This window comes from Salvelinus sp. IW2-2015, unplaced genomic scaffold (genome assembly GCF_002910315.2).
Source record: "Salvelinus sp. IW2-2015 unplaced genomic scaffold, ASM291031v2 Un_scaffold1952, whole genome shotgun sequence".
NCBI lineage: Eukaryota > Metazoa > Chordata > Actinopteri > Salmoniformes > Salmonidae > Salvelinus > Salvelinus sp. IW2-2015.
In genome coordinates, this window is record NW_019943307.1 from 11,108 (window position 1) to 28,690 (window position 17,583).

The window sequence follows — 17,583 nt, forward strand, 5'->3', positions numbered from 1 at the left end:
TTTACTCAATTTCCGCCTGAAAACATACCCTAGTCTAACTGCTTGTAGCTCTGGCCTAGAAGGAAGGATATGCATATTCTTGGTATCATTTGAAAGGAAACATTCTGAATTTTGTGTAAATGTGAATTGAATGTAGGAGAATATAACACAATAGATCTGGTAGAAGAAAATCAACAGATGTTTTTTGTTCTTTTACTGTTGTTGCATCTTTAAAAATCAACAAGAAAGGCCAAACATTCATTTATGATACTGGGGATCATTTCAAATCAGAACATAAGTAGGCAACAGTATTTGACCAAAGTTTCAGATGGATACCTTCAGGAATGAGTGAGGTACATGCCATTGAGCATGAAGTCAACCAGGTGTCCCTCACAAGTTTCCCARATGTACCCAAGTGGCCGAATTGGTACAATGATACAATGATACAAATAACTATATACAAAATACAAAACAATTATTCTAACATACCCCCAAAAAATATATATTTGAAAAATTCAACAACAAAAAAATGAATATTAAAAATAAAAAATAAATTAACAAGGGTAACTATTTACACTTCAATGTTCAATCATGTGAAGACTCTCAGTCCTCTACACAATGTTGCGCTCCTGATGCCATATCCCATAGCAGTCTCTCTCTGGTGTGAAACAGAGGGTCACAGCACAGGTGGTGCAGGTGACAGGGGACTTCTTATGGCACAGGGCACAACGAAGCCGCCCTACTGAGCCTTTTTTTCCCCTGAGGCACATCCCTGCCTGCAATGATGAATTTCAGCATGTGCGTACCGCTGGTTGGAGCAGAAGGGACAGAGGTAGAGGGGACAGAAGGTGCTACAGTGTTCTTGCTGTAGTTAGCAAGCTCCTGGATGAGCAGCTCCCTGAAGGCTAGCTGTGAGATTGGGGGTTGTCCACAGTTCTTGGCCATTTCCTTCTGGAGGATGAAGGAATTTACCACAGCAATGTCAATAAAATGATAAAACAAAGTTTTGTACCATTTCATGGTTTTGTGAAGAACATTATAGTATCCTATCAGCGCATCCGACAGGTCTACACCTCCCATGCTCTTATTGTAATCCTTCACAGCAGCTGGAATGGGGACATTTCTGGCGGTCCAAGCGCCTGTAGGACCTTTCAAACGTCGAACAACGTGATCCCCACCGAAGGACTTGTGAATAGTGGAGCGCATGACTACCTCTCGAGTGTCCATCCACTTCACAAAGAGCAGCCCATCTTTACGGATCCATCTCATGGTACCCCGCTCAGCCCGCTTAGGCATGTCATTCACCCTGGTTTTTGGAAAGCCCACTCTGTTGGTCCGAATGGTGCCACAGGCCCACATCTCCAGCTTCCTCAGGTCTGTGAACAGGGTAGGGCTTGTGTAGAAGTTGTCTACAAATAGTTTGTAGCCCTTCCCCAGCAGCTGTAAATCTAATAACTGCATCACAGAGTCATAACTGAGTCCCTTACCGCTTGCACGTGTATGCACACGCAGAATCGGCCAAAACAAACAGCTTGTATCCCCATTTTGTCGGTTTGTTGCGCATGTACTGTTTTAGGCCAATTCTGGCCTTTGAGGCTACCATTCTCTCATCTATGGAAAGGTTCTGGGCGGGCTGAAAATADGTCTTGCATGCCTCAACGATATCGTGGTAGAGAGGTTTGATCTTGCAGAGCTTATCAAACCCTGCCGTGCCTCGTTTCGTCTCGTTGTCCTTATSAACTTCTGGGTCACTGATGTGAAGCGCCCATGAAATTGTCAGAAACCTTTTCCTAGACATGACCGTTGAGGGGAAAGGCAGTTGATAGAGGGGTGCAGTTTTCCAGTGGTCTTTCAGGGTTTTCAACTTCACCACCCCCATGTAGATGACCATAGAAAGGTAGCAAAACAGATCTGAAATGGAAATGGCCTTCCTGTTTCTTAGCGCCATATTTATTTGTGTTCATCACCAGGGCATCAACAATTGCCGAGGTGAAGAACAACTGGAAAAGTTGCATGGGGGTGTATTTGGAAGTCAGGTCCAATTGAGGGCCTACTGGGCGTTTTGGGCGGAAAAGTGGAGATGGTGGGGCCACATCCTCCTCCAGAACAGAGTGCCAACGGTCCTCCTCCGCTCTGGCAGGTTCCACGCTGGAAGCTCTGGACGGTTCCACGCTGCCCTTCCTCCGCTTCTTTGCCGCTGGCTTACCACCCCTTGATGGCCGGGTGGGGGTAGGTGTGGTGCCGGAAACAGCAGGGGTCCAGCTGGATGGACCAGCTTCAGTGGGGGATTTGCAGATTGGCTCCCAATCAGAATCACTGGGACTGTGAAATAAAGACACACACACATATTATATATACAAATAGTGCCTATGGTGAGGTTTTNAGAAATAGTGCCTATGGTGAGGTTTTGTCCATTCCATTTTAGATAGAAAATACATGTAAACAATTAGGTAATAATTATAGAGACACAGACACACAGACATACACCCACAATGTAGAGCAATATGTACTTTCTACATTTCAATATACTTGTGTATCGCATGGCAAGCTGTACCGGAGCGCCAAGTCTAGGTCCAAAAGGCTTAACAGCTTCTACCCCCAAACTATAAGACTGCTGAACAATTAATCAAATGGCCACCAGGACTATTTACATTGGCCACCCCTTGTTTTTACACTACTGCTACTCGCTGTTTATTATCTATGCATAGTCACTTTACCCCTACCTACATGTACAAACTACCGCGACTAACCTGTACCTCTGCACATTGACTCAGAACCGGTACCCCCTATATATAGCCTCGTTATTGATATGTCATTTTATTGTTTATTTATTTTCTGTTTTATTTAGTAAATATTTTCTTAACTCTTTTTCTTGAACTGCATTGTTGGTTCAGGGCTTAAGGGCTTGTAAGTAAGCATTTCACGCTAAGGTCTCCACCTGTTGTATTCGGGCGCATGTGACAAATAATATTAGATTTTATTTGACATGCACATCATTATGCATGTAGAGTATATTCCTTCCTCCCATTGCTCCAGCCAGATTAGAGGTAGGCCTTTGCAAATATGAGATAATCAGACATTCTATGCAGTATTCTATTATGCAGTGAACAGTGTGAAGTTAATTCATTGTGTTGTATTGATTAGAAGTGTGAATATCAGTGACAGTGTTTTTGGGAACAAAAACAAGTGTCCGGGGGGCGAACAGGATGCTAGGCCACTCAGAATTTTTCCCCAATGGTATCGCTATACTACTCGGTTTAGTAAAATGTTGGTATTGTGACCACACAAGYTGATAGTTTCTAAAAACTATCAATGTTTTACCTTTGCAGGGGAATTGATCAAACCTGGCGACAAGAAGTGTGTCCTGAATGAGGGGATGCCCATACACCGCCGACCGTTTGAAAAGGGACGCCTCATTCTCCTCTTTTCGGTAAAACACACACAACATTCAGAACTTGATACTGTAGATGTTGAACTATTTAGTATTTATTCTGAACAAAATATAAACATAACATGTAAAGTGTTGGTCCCATGTTTCATGAGCTGAAATAAAAGTTTGCAGAAATGTTCCATACACACAAAGCTTGTTTCTCTCAAATTTTGTGCACAAATTTGTTTACATTCCTGTTAGTAAACATTTCTCCTTTGCCATGATAATCTATCCAACTGACAAGTGTGGCATATCAATAAGCATGATCTTTACACAGGTGCACCATGTGCTGGGGACAATATAAGCCCACTAAAATATGCAGTTGTCACCACACAATGCCACAGATGTCTCAAGTTTTGAGGGAGCGTGCAATTGGCATGGTGACTGCAGGAATGTCCACCAAAGCTGTTGCCAGAGAATTTTATGTAAATGTCTCTACCATAAGTCACCTCCAATGTCATTTTAGAGAATGTGGCAGTACTTCCAACTGGCCCTCACAACCGCAGGTGTAACCACGCCAGCCCAGGACCTCCACATCCAGCTTCTTCACATGCGGGATTGTCTGAGACCAGCCACCCAGACAGCTGATGAAACTGGGTTTGCACAACTGAAGAATTTCTGCACAAACTGTCAGAAACTGTCTCAGGGAAGCTCATCTGCATGCTCATCATCCTCACCAGTGTGTGTATATAAACTCAGCAAAAAAAGAAACCTCTCACTGTCAACTGCGTTTATTTTCAGCAAACTTAACATGTTTGAACATAAGTTTCAACAACTGAGACATGAACTGAACAATTTCCACAGACATGTGACTAACAGAAATGGAATAATGTGTCCCTGAACAAACGGGGGATCAAAATCAAAAGTAACAGTCAGTATCTGGTGTGGCCACCAGCTGCATTGAATCTCCTCCTCATGGACTGCACCAGATTAGCCCGTTCTTGCTTTGAAATGTTACCCAACTCTTCCACCAAGGCACCTGCTAGTTCCCAGACATTTCTGGGGGGAATGGCCCTAGCCCTCACCCTTCGATCCAACAGGTCCCAGAGGTGCTCAATGGGATTGAGATCCGGGCTCTTCGCTGGCCATGGCAGAACACTGACATTTCTGTCATGCACAGAACGAGCAGTATGACTGGTGGCATTGTCATGCTGGAGGGTCATGTCAGGATGAGCCTGCAAGAAGGGTACCACATGAGGCAGGAGGATGTCTTCCTTGTAACGCACAGCGTTGAGATTGCCTGCAATGACAACAAGTTCAGTCCGATGATGCTGTGACACACCGCCCCAGACCATGATGGACCCTCCACCTCCAAATCGATCCTGCTCCAGAGTACAGGCCTCGGTGTAACGCTCATTCCTTCGACGATAAATGCAAAACCGACCATCACCCCTGGTGAGACAACCGCGACTCGTCAGTGAGGAGCACTTTTTGCCAGTCCTGTCTGGGTCCAGCAACGGTGGGTTTGTACCCATAGGCGACGTTGTTGCCGGTGAGGACCTGCCTTGCAACAGGCCTACGAGCCCTCTATCCAGCCTCTCTCAGCCTATTGCGGACAGTCTGAGCATTGATGGAGGGATTGTGCGTTCCTGGTGTAACTTGGGAAGTTGTTGTTGCCATCCTGTACCTGTCCTGCAGGTGTGATGTTCAGATGTACCGATCCTGTGCAGGTGTTGTTACACGTGGTCTGCCCCTGCGAGGACGATCAGCTGTCCGTCCTGTCTCCCTGTATCGCTATCTTAGGCGTCTCACAGTAAGGACATTGCAATGTATTGCCCTGGCCACATCTGCAGTCCTCATGCCTCCTTGCAGCATGCCTAAGGCACTTTCACGCAGATGAGCAGGTGTTTTTCAGAGTCAGTAGAAAGGCCTCTTTAGTGTCCTAAGTTTTCATAACTGTGACCTTAACTGCCTACCGTCTGTAAGCTGTGTCTTCATTAATTGTTTATGGTTCATTGAACAAGCGTGTTTAAACCCTTGAAGATCTGTGAAGTTATTTGGATTTTTATGAAATATCTTTGAAAGACAGGGTCCTGAAAAAGGGACGATTATTTTTTTGCTGAGTTTATATTGGGTTATCTTATTGAAATGGCGTCCTAATTAGGCTGTGACCCCTACAGGATGGCGCACAATTGGCCCAGGGCCGTCCAGGGTAGGGGAGGTTTTGGCCAGTGTGCTTTCCTTGGCTCATCGTGCTCTAGCCACTCCTTATGATGGGCGCCTGCGAGCTAACTCTGCTCGGTCGTCAGTCGAATGGTGTTTCCTCCGACACATTGGTGTGGATGACATTCGGGTCAAGCGAGCAGTGTGATAAGAAGTAGGCGGCCAGGCGGGACATGTTTCGGAGGACGCATGACTCGACCTTCGCTTCTCCCAAGCCCATTGAGGACTTGCAGAGATGAGCCAAGGGACCAAATTCGGGGAGAACACAGGGTCTGGTTAATACTGGGATTGGAGACCATCTGGGAATACCAAGTGCCGTAAGCTAAAAGATATTTAAAAAAATATATATTTAAAAAAATGGTATCCTAATTCACTCCCTCAGTTTTAAACTGCCGCAGACAGTATTGTTGTTTTATTAAACCACTGGAAAACTACTGGCCAGTGGCCATTTTGTAGTAGCACTTTTATTGTGATTATGTAATTGACACTATAAAGTCTGCACTTTGTAACCTGTGTTAACTCGTGCCATGTTTGTGTTGCTTTGTTACTGTTTCAGTTGGTTCTTAATTTCATGACATTTCAAGAAAAAGTTATGGTGTAGAAATTAAAACCATTTTCCTTTTTGTTTTGTTTTTTCCAAAGGTGGTATTCCCCGCAGCCAACTTCCTCCCCAAGCACAAGCTGAAGGAGCTAGAGCACTACCTTCCTGCCAAGAGTGAGGCGGAGCAGCCCGAGAGTATGGACGACAACCTCTACATCTACGCCGACCTGGAAGACTGCGACCCGGCCAGAGTAAGACGCAGTCAATACCACTACATGGTGGAGGATGACTACCCATCTGCTGGTGGGGTCCAGTGCCAGACCTCATAAGCCCCCTCACCTCTAACCCCAGGCCCCTCTGGATACATGCACAATCTGCATATACATTTTTTATTCTCTCAACTTACAATGCTAACTGCTGTGCTGAAGAGGTCCTTTGGGCCGGATACCTGGATCTACGTTCCAATGCGACTCGGCTGCCTTTTACTTGGATCGTGTGCCTGAGTGGCTGAAATGGATTTCTGGTTAAATTCCTTAGATTGAGATTTTGGAAGCGCTATGGATGCTGTCACTGACTTTTTTTTAAAGTGTTTGTATATTAGCAGGTTTTGAACACCCGCTGTCTTTGCTTTGACGTCACGGTGAGTACCGTTGGCAAAAAATATATATATATWTTTTTTTKGGCATCCAAAGGTCACGAAAGAAGATAGTTGGAAGCTATAATTCATGTTGCCTAATTGAATCCTCGCAGTGAAGAACCATATAGGCCTTTGTGCATATTGTTCCATTTTAGAATAATTAAATGTTTTTGTATTCCACATTAGCATAGTTGAAAGATACTTGCCAAATATTACACTATTTAGTTTTTATTCATTTTTAATAATGATGTAATGATGCATGTTTATCTCCATTTCATGAAATGCACATTGACCTTGTGGTTCTTCATCCGAATCATCCTATCTTCTGTAGTATGGCATACTTGGTTATGTTCAACTGATGATGGAAAAAGTTATTTACCCCATTTGTACGATCTAGAGTTGTCTAATCTGTTTAATTCTACCACTCTTCATGGGAATTAGTCAAACTGTAAATAAACTTTCAATAGGCATCAAGCCGTTCTGCTATTGGTATCTATGTGCTGTGAATGTCACAATTATTTTAGGTGTCTTGGGTGTAAACTTAATGCCAAGTTGAAAGTATTCCATTCTTGAAGTCTCATACCTTTTACCTCAGTAAATGGCAGAGGTGGGACCAAGTCATTGTTTTACAAGTCAAGTAAGTCTCAAGTCTTAGCACTCAAGTCCCAAGTCAAGTCTGAAGTAAAGACCGACAAGTCAAGTTTCGAGTCCTAAACAAGTCAATGTGCTCTTCACCAAATTTAATACAATTTCATATTTTTAACGAGTAAGTTAGTATATACAAATCATGAATGCTTTTCCATGGAAATACATGGGTAGCCATGAGAAAGACATCAATAAAACAAAATATTGTAGTGCTCTCCCTCTCTCTCCAGATATACTCTAGGMACCTAAAACAATCCTGCCATACATTTATTAAAAGGTACATCAAAACAACTGCTACTGAACTTCGGGTAGGCCTACAATTTCAACACTGGCCTGAATGTCTGAGAGAAATACAGATCTCAAAGATGGGAGATAAAACCTGAACATGGAGACTACGTGTGTGTGTAATGCATAAACAGTTGAATTTTTTCCTCTTATCTCCGGGCCCTATGATGCACTGCATTTGCAAAAGACCAAATCGATAAGTCTGTCAGTCATTTGTGCACGATGACACCATGGCTGCAGACACGCTCCACCGGAGCACTGAAGGCAGGCACTGCCAAGACCCTGATGGCCACTCGGGACAGTGAAGGAAGAGCCTTCATGTTCATTGCCCAGAACAAGAGGGCATTCTGTCCTTCGCATATGTCAAGGTAGTGACTTAGCTGGGGTGGTCCCAACAGCTTTCTTCTGCCTCTTACAGTATGTTGCAAACAGCCCTTCTTGTCCAAGACTATGGTCCTCTCGCTCTTCCTCATCAACAAGAGGCACAGCTTGCTCAGTCCCTGCAGCATCTTGCAGAATCAGTTCTGGGAAAACATGTAAAAGCAGAAACAAAAAGGCCAGTATTGGTGATGCAGTGGGTTAAACTGAAAAAGTATTATTGTTGCAGTCAATTGGATTAAATTATGATAACAAGTTACCTTTCACTCTTTGTGCCACCTCCTCCTTGACCAGCACATGGTGCTCCACTCACAGAGAAAAAGCTAGATCCAAGGCAGCTGCTTTGAGGTAGACTGGATCTGGAAAGGAGCAGTGATTCCATCTTGTGTCCTGGCTATTTTCACATTGATCAAGATTCCAAGAAATGTTTTGTTCTGGAGACTTCTGACCAGGCCGCTCAGGAAATGTACTTGAGGCTTCCGCTGCTCCAGGCAGTGATTCAGGGACAGGACAGGGGGAACAACGGAACTTCAAACCCCTTGACTTTTTCCACATATTGTTACTTTACAGCCTTATTCTAAAATTGATTAAATTGTATTTTTTTCTCAATCTACACACAATACCCCATAATGACAAAGCAAAAACAACGGTATTTTAATGTTTGGTTTGTTAAATGTGATACGCCGTGTGTAACGTCCATTTTTATAGTTTACTCCGCTCTCTCTCCATGCCGCTTCCACACAGACCTAGTCCCACCCCGTCATTCAAGGAACGCATATGTTGTTGCTTGACCACGAGACACTTTCGTTCAGTCTGCATGGTCAATGCAGCACATGCAACAATGTTGTTTCCATTTAATATAAATCCACAAGCGTTCTATAATTACAATATTAGTTTTGTGTTGCAAACAGCTAGTTTGTATTTTCTTAGCAAGTTAAGCTAAATCGTGTTAGCCACTAATGCTAATCGCTAGTTAGCTGGCTAGCTAATAACTCGTCCATGGCATTTTCATTCGTCATGTCAAACACTGTATTCAAAGTGCCCACTATTATTTAAATTCTAACTATAGAATTATAATAAACRTTATATTTCCATAATTCCAAAAGTTCACCAAAGTGTTTATCTAAATCGCAACATTTGGTTAAAAATAAAGTCTAGTATTTTTGCCCATATTGTGGCAGTGGAAATGATCTCAAATGAGTGAAGGAAATTATTTTAGGTTGATGTTGAATTGAACAGTATAAAACAATCCAAATGGAGAAAGACCCATTGAAATAATTTAGAATATATGTGTTGCCACCCAAGGGTCGCGCACTACTCATAAAGCAAATTTAGAACTTTTAATCAAAAACATAAAATACGGTCAAAATTTGAAAAATACCATATGATATTTCGGCCACATCGCCCAGCCCTAATTCAGACCCTTTACTCAGTACTTTGTTGAAGAACCTTTGGCAGTGATTACAGCCTCGAGTCTTGTTGGGTATGACGCTACAAGCTTGGCACACCTGTATTTGGGGAGTTTCTCCCATTCCTCTCAAGCTCTGTCAGGTTGGATAGGGTGCGTCGCTGAACAGCTATTTTCAGGTCTCTCCAGAGGAGTTTGATTGGGGCCACTCAAGGACATTCAGACACTTGTCCCGAAGCCACTCCTGCTTTGTCTTGGCTGTGTACTTAGGGTTGTCTTGTTGGAAGGTGAAACTTAGCCCCAGTCTGAGGTCCTGAGAACTCTTGAGCAGGTTTTCATTTAGGATTTCTCTGTACTTTGAAAAACATCCCCACATCATGTTTCTGTCACCACCATGCTTCACAGTAAGGATGGTGCCAGGTTTCCTCTAGATGTGACACTTGGCATTCAGGCCAAAGAGTTCAATCTTGGTTTCATCAGACCAGAGAATCTTGTTGCCTTTTGGCAAACTCCAAGCGTGCTGTCATGTGCCTTTTACTGAGGAGTCGCTTCCGCCTGGCCACTACCATAAAGGCCTGATTGGTGGATAGTAGCAGAGATGGTTGTCCCTTCTGGAAGGTTCTCCCATCTCCACAGAGGAACTCTGGAGCTCTGACAAAGCTCCAATCGAGTTCTTGGTCACCACACTGAAAATGGCCTTTCTCCCCCAATTGCTCAGTTTGGCCGGGGGGCCAGCTCTAGGAAGTCTTGGTGGTTCCAAACGTCTTCCATTTAAGAATGATGGAGGCCACTGTGTTCTTGGGGACCTTCAGTGTTGCAGAAGTTTTTTGGTACCCTTGCCCAGATCTGTGCCTAGACACAATCCTGTCTCGGGAGCTCTACGGAAAATTCCTTCTACCTCACGGCTTGGTTTTTGCTCTGACATGCACTGTCAACTGTGGGACCTTATATAGACAGGTGTGTGCCTTTCCAAATCATGTCTAATCAATTGAATTTACCACAGGTGGACTCCAAGTTGTAGAAACATTAAGGATGATCAATTGAAATAGGATGCACCTGAGCTCAATTGAGTCTCACAGCAAAGGGTCTGAATACTAATGTAAATATTTTGGTTTTTACTTTTTATACATTTGCAAAAATAAATAAACTGTTTGCTTTGTCATTGAGGATTTTATTTATTTAATCTATTTTAGAAATGAGGCTGTAACGTAACTAAATGTGGAAAAAGGCAAGGGTCTGAATACTTTCCAAATGCACAATCATGTAATCTTTTTTTGGGCTTGGGCTCATTACATGTCATTAATGTAGGGCTTCTAAAATGTATTTTATATATGGCTCAGGTAGCATCAGGTTAGCATTTTCATGTTGATCAAAGCTCTAATCAAATCCAGACATTTATTTTTTGGCTCATCGCTGCATCTTCCGCCCCTGTCTCGGGAGAGGCAAAGGTCGAGAGCCGTGCGTCCTCCGAAACACAACCCAACCAAGCCCCACCGCTTCTTGACACTTAACCCAGAAGCCAGCCACACCAATTTGTCTGCGGAAAGACCGTGCACCTGGCAACCGTGTCATCGTGCACTGCCCCCGGCCTGCCACAGGAGTCGCTAGTGCACGATGGGACAAGGACATCCCTGCCGGCCAAACCCTCCCCTAACCTGGAGAACGCTGGGCCAATTGTGCGCCACCCCATGGGTCTCCCGGTCATGGCCAGCTGCGACAGAGCCTGGATTCGAACCCAGAATCTCGTGGCACTGCGATGCAGTGCCTTGCGCCACTCGGGAGGCCCTCCAGACATATTTATATGCGTTATGCTTTTGAATGACATACCGGGTTACCCAGAAGAAAAGTGATTGATTCTCAGGCTGGGACATATGTAAAATGCCAGGAAAATTTTCACGCCTGGTGTACACAGCCATCTTGTCTATTTCAAATCTTCTCTCATTGATCATGACATGCAGCACTTTGGGGTGGACCCACCCGTCTCAATGAGAGAAGATTTTAAATAGACAAGATGGCAGCGTACAATTGTTGATTACCTATTTTAACACAGCATTTTCTAAATTCAAATGCACCACCTGCAACTGGACACATTTTAGAAGATACGCTTGGCCGAATCGAGAACGAAGATAGTATTGCCAATTTAAGGTTGGTCAAATTCGCTGTGCTATACCAAACAGTAACTAACCTGTATCAACTGCAGGCCTGGAGTTCAGCTGAACAGTCACAGCTCTCTCTCTGAGTATGCACTTATCACCAGAGGTGTATGAACAACTGATAAGCACTCGATTTGACGGTGCAAACCAGTGGTGGAAAGCATAAAAAAATGTAGAGTACTTTTGGGTCAGTAAAATCAGAGTAGAACATTCATAAGTCCTTAAGAATGTAGTACTTTACACCAGTGGTGCAAATACACGGTCATGCAAAACTGTTTTGCATGATAAGGAGTGGAATGAGGTTACGTCAAAGGTCTAGCCTGTTAACCAAGCCAGGCAAAATGATCAGCGCTGAAAAATCTGCGCACAGGAGCAAAGCTCCACGTTAATCGTCACATCACAGTCTTGACCGATGCTACAACACCAGTTGTTACGTGCGTCTGTCCACGAGATTGAGATTAAACGAATAACAGGGCTAATTCCTGAAATTCCAAAACAACCAGGAATTCCTGTTACTAACGTGAAAAGACAAAATGCAGCCATGGGATCCTTCCTACAATACTGTGTACCACTTGACCGTTACCTCATTCAAATTAAATCATACTCTATTGGTATACAACACCAGCATGAATGATCCAGTTGCCAACCTTTTTAATTCCTAATTTGACAGAATAATTTCATCCTGTTCTTTGTGGATGTTATCCATGCCTCAGGACATCCTCCTTGAATTTTCTACCAGAGCATCCAGTAGTTTCTCCCTAGTCAGTATATCTGGTCAAAATACCAACTGTAAAAGATCAGAATGGGACTGCTTGRCTTAAAGCAGCCTTAGTCTCTTGTCCACAAACATCACCACTTTCAGATCCTCCGTTTCAGCAGGCGGTGGACGTGCAGGACTAATATTGAAACACTAAGGGGACAATTGAATTTAACAGAAGAGAATCTGAAATGTAGTTATGTCTATGCAAAAGTTCCAAGTCAGTTCAATGTTGACACACAAACCGTTTTTTTCAGTCTGGCCCCAGCTTCAGGCACATTAGCATGACAGTGTCATGCGATCTTTGTTCATTACCATGGCATCCAAAGGACGGCCAGTGTAATGAGAATCCCCTCCAGATCATAGCAGTGGGTACCTACATTTATTTACGATTGCCTTTTGGCTGTCATTAAAACATACCATCACAAGTATTGTTCTCTACAGCCCCTTTACAGATTAGATTTTAGTGTTCACCAATTATTTAGCCATTTTGAGAGCCATGGAGCCTCTTAGGGATGTGACTGATCAATAGAAATACAATCAGGATGTGTTTCAGGCATGGACATTCTTTTTGATGTATGAAACACTGAATAAAGAAACCAGAAACAGCAATTCAGCAAAACATTTTTAATTCAATTCCACATTTCACTTCTGGCTGGACTCAGATTTGGATGTGGAGGCCCTAAGGGAGGAGAGACGGCGCCTTTTGGCGATCTGTTCCTGGCGCTTCTCCTTAGCCTCCTACAAACAAACGAGATTTGTTAGTCTTCCCACAGACTAAAAGTTATTCAATGGCAATGTTGCTGACTTCATGGGTGATTTTACACCTATGGACATTTCAATTGTAATATTGTAACCATTTTATGAATCAACTTGCAACCATATCAACTCGCTTGCAATCGTAGGAATAAAATGAATGGGATTCACAACATTCAGGGCAATTCATTACACATTAGAACAGATGACTAATATTATAGCTAAATGCCTTAGTGGTCTCCCTTTCCATACCTTCATCCTCTTGGCCAGCAGCTTGGCGTATTCGGAAGCCTCCTCCTTGTTCTTCTGTGTGCGCTGTTTCTTCAGGGCAATGCGACGGCGCTTATGCTGGAGCACACGGGGTGTCACCAGCCTCTGAATCCTGGGAGCCTTGGTCCTGGGCTTCTTACCTTCAAAAGGTGGGGGAGGAGAGGTGTTACCAGTGGCATTTACTACAAAGCATGAACAAGGGAACAATAGTTATGGTTTCAATGTTTATGAAATGTCTGTCCAGCTTAGCGATTGAGAGTTGTAGCTGTTATTCATTCTAGCCAGTATTCCCAAATAGTTTGACCATGTTGTGCGTGTCAACTCATTTGCCCAACCAATGTTCACATATGACATTCATTTCTAAAATGTCCCACACAAAATTATAAGTTGCCTCAAATCAGATTTTAGACAATACACTTATTGAATGGCGACTTATTGGGAGAGCATTGCAGTTCAACCAGCCATGGTCAGAGGGTAAGGTTGCATCTGGCAAAGCAGCTCTGCAGTTTCTGTGGCACAACACTGTCCCCCCTTAGAGACTACAGACCAGCCAGAAAGGGTCTACTGGTGTGCCAGACAACTTTGGCAAGTAGAAATATTAGGAGTTTTAAAAAATAAAAATCACAGTCAAGAGTTTACAAGCACCGATGTGCTAAGCTTGTTACCAATCCATTAATTAACAGAACCACTTAGAAGCAGTGTCGGCCTCACCTTCTTTAGTCAGTGGTCTCCTCACAACGTACTGCCTGACATCGTCCTCCTTGGCCAGGTTGAAGAGCTTGCGGATCTTGCTGGCCCTCTTGGGTCCCAAGCGGCGGGGCACAGTGCTGTCGGTCAGGCCGGGGATGTCCTTCTCACCTGGGAGATGGAGGAAAAAGTGTGAGGCCACTAGATTCAAAACAGTCTATACAGAATCACCACCCAAATGGTTAACCACATCCAAGCGCTGGCAGCGGGAACAGAACAGCACTGATGATGTTCAAGGTAGTTTCAATGGTAAATAGTCGTGAAACATGCACATGTCGTTTTCCTTAATATGTTTTGTCATTTTGTATAAGGTATATTGTATGTGTTTGATGCAGGACTCATCTGTAAAGAAAAAAAAAATTTGCAATTAAAATACAGGCCCTAGTCTCAGTAGGACTTCCCTGTCAAAATAAAGGTTTAATAAAAAAATGTATAACCTTCAAAACAACCAAATGTTAAACAGGGAAAGGCTTGGGAGAGCATTGCAGTTCAACCAGCCATGGTCAGAGGGTCAGGTTGCATCTGGTAAAGCAGCTCTGCAGTTTCTGTAGCACAACACTGTCCCCCCTTTGAGGCTAGACCAGCCAGAAAGGGTCTACTAAGGTGTGCCAGAGCAAGTGGTTACCATCATTACAACTCCATACCTTTCTTGATGATAACCAAGTTCAGCACACTGAGGTTGGCATCAACGATGCAGCCACGGACAGACTTGCGTTTGCGCTCTCCTGTCCTACGGGGGCGATAACAGGAATGGCCCTTGGCAAGCAGCAAGCGCACACGGCCGTGGGTCAGCACACCCTGCTTCATGGGGAAGCCCTGCTTGTCATTGCCTCCGCTGATGCGCACCATGTAGCCCTGGGAGAGAAGTGCCAAAATTAAGTAAGAAAAACTTGTTCTGTACAAGGACCTGTTGATCACACAACAGTTAGACATTTGTTTAGTGGAATTTAATAGGCAAAGGCTTGGGAGAGCAATGCAGTTCAACCAGCCATGGTCAGAGGGTCAGGTTGCATCTGGTAAAGCAGCTCTGCAGTTTCTGTGGCACAACACTGTCCCCCCGTTGAGGCTAGACCAGCCAGAAAGGGTCTACTAAGGTGTGCAAGATCATGTTGAGTTGAACATGAGCAGTATCAACATTCTGTTTCAAGACACTGGGATCCAAGGCATTAAGTTGACTATTCCAAAATTACCCAAAGTTAGTCAATGAGCTTGACATAAAGTGAAGACCACAATCACTAGCTTGGGACTAATTAATTTAACAATATAAAAAAAACAGAAGGATCTGAAAACTGAGCAGCTTACTTAGGGACCACAGCTTACCTTCCACTCATCTCCCAGGGGATCAGCAGCCACCTCTGTGGCCATACGCTTCTCATAGAAGGTTCGCAGCTTGCGCTCATCATCAACTTCAATGAGCTTCTGACAGCCAGTGGCAGGAAACGAGATATTCAGCTGAAACAGATCAGTGTTGTAGATTGACCAGATGTAGCAAGCTTTCCTAGTTGAGGACATAGTAATGTACATCAGGCAGATTACTTGCTAGACGATCACCTTGCACCTAAGCTACCCATCCATAACAAATTTAGATGAGTCGAATAATTAACTACTACAGCAACCTAACCACATGTCAGTATGGCGAGACCTCTGAATTGAGTTCAACATGATGCAGCTGTAAACGGGATGCTGGCAATTGGCAGATACTAGCATGTTGGCTAGTTAATGCAATTGGTTTAACTCTTGTTGGCTAGTTTCCTAGAAACAAGATTAGTTATACAGAACACGGGATGCGCGTGAATTTTATTCACGGGAAACTAATTCGGCAGCTACACTATTTGGAACGATCAAATGACACGCAGTTAAAAAGCGATGTTGGAAGCTGACGTTAGCTGGCTGGAAGTAGCCTTGAGGGTGACTACGTTGCGAAAAATGGACGTGTGAACAATCCCACATCAAGGATAATATTCGTATCCCCCCCAAGAACAGCATAAGATACTTTGTTGCCGTTATATGAATGACGCCCGGCAAACATGCATGCACACGGACATATTTTCAGGTTCACGTACTAACGTTGTCAGCCATAGCTAGCTAGCAACAAAATCTATATGCATCCTAAAAGACGATGCAATATTTGACTAAACGAGATACGGTTTAATAATATTTGAATGGACTACTTCAATTAGGCCTGGACATTAACTGGGAGAGATTTGTTATTTAGAAGATGAGTTGACTTCTCTTACCTTCATTTTGTAAAACTGACTCAACAACAGCCTGCCACCGAAAAGAGACCGGATGTCCGCCTCGCAGTCTCACATAGGCAACATAAGCTATCGCGATAACACGTGATGAAGTTACAACGTTGCGTTTTTCTCATATGAATCATTTTTTATTATTATTTTTATTTCACCTTTATTTAACCAGGTAGGCTAGGTGAGAACAAGTTCTCATTTACAACTGCGACCTGGCCAAGACAAAGCAAAGCAGTGCGACACAAACAACAACACAGAGTTACACATGGAATAAACAAGCCTACAATAACACAATAGAAAAAAAGAAAGTCTATATACAGTGTGTGCACATGGCGTGAGGAGGTAAGGCAATGAATAGGCCTTAGTAGCGAAGTAATTACAATTTAGCAAATTAACACTGGAGTGATAGATGTGCAGATGATGATGTGCAAGTAGAAACACTGGTGTGCAAAAGAGCAGAAAAGTAAATAAAAACAATATGGGGAAGAGGTAGGTAGATTGGATGGGCTATTTACAGATGGGCTATGTACAGCAGCAGCGATCGGTTAGCTGCTCAGATAGCTGATGTTTAAAGTTAGTGAGGGAAATATAAGTCTCCAGCTTCAGCGATTTTTGCAATTCGTTCCAGTCATTGGCAGCAGAGAACTAGAAGGAAAGGCGGCCAAAGGAGGTGTTGGTTTTGGGGATAACCAGTGAGATATACCTGCTGGAGCGCGTGCTACGGGTGGGTGTTGTTATCGAGACCAGTGAGCTGAGATAAGGCGGAGCTTTACCTAGCAAAGACTTATAGATGATTCATCAGCATTTTAAACTGCATGCATAAATGTAATGGAAACATTCAGTTTAATACTCCTAAATGAAACATGTAAATATAAAACTAAATCCTCCATGAACCTGGTCTCTAGTAATATATATTTTTAACCAGGCAAGTCAGTTAAGAACAAATTCTTATTTACAATGACAGCCTACCCCGGCCAAACCTAGACCAATTGTGCACCACCCTATGGGACTCCTAATCATGGCCAGATTTGATTCAACATGGATTCAAACCAGGGACTGTAGTGATGCCTCTTGCGCTGAAATGTAGTGCCTTAGACCGCTGCGCCACTCAGGAGCACATCATCAACAAGGTCTTCATCTTTCTTTATTGTTAACTATAGGCTTTTCAATATGCTGTAATTCATTAAA

At 43.5% G+C, this 17,583-nt stretch overlaps 1 protein-coding gene across 1 annotated transcript; it reads right to left on the reverse strand.

Annotated features, from left to right (window-relative positions):
- Window positions 1–12,988: 12,988 nt before the first annotated feature.
- LOC112072530 (small ribosomal subunit protein eS6) lies at window positions 12,989–16,473 on the reverse strand. Its single transcript, XM_024139932.1, has 6 exons — window positions 16,387–16,473; window positions 15,470–15,601; window positions 14,794–15,004; window positions 14,114–14,260; window positions 13,385–13,542; window positions 12,989–13,117 (listed from the first exon to the last, which is right to left on the reverse strand). Exons 1-6 carry the CDS (start codon window positions 16,390–16,392, stop codon window positions 13,022–13,024), a joined length of 750 nt encoding a protein of 249 aa, XP_023995700.1. The 5' UTR covers window positions 16,393–16,473; the 3' UTR covers window positions 12,989–13,021.
- Window positions 16,474–17,583: the final 1,110 nt, after the last annotated feature.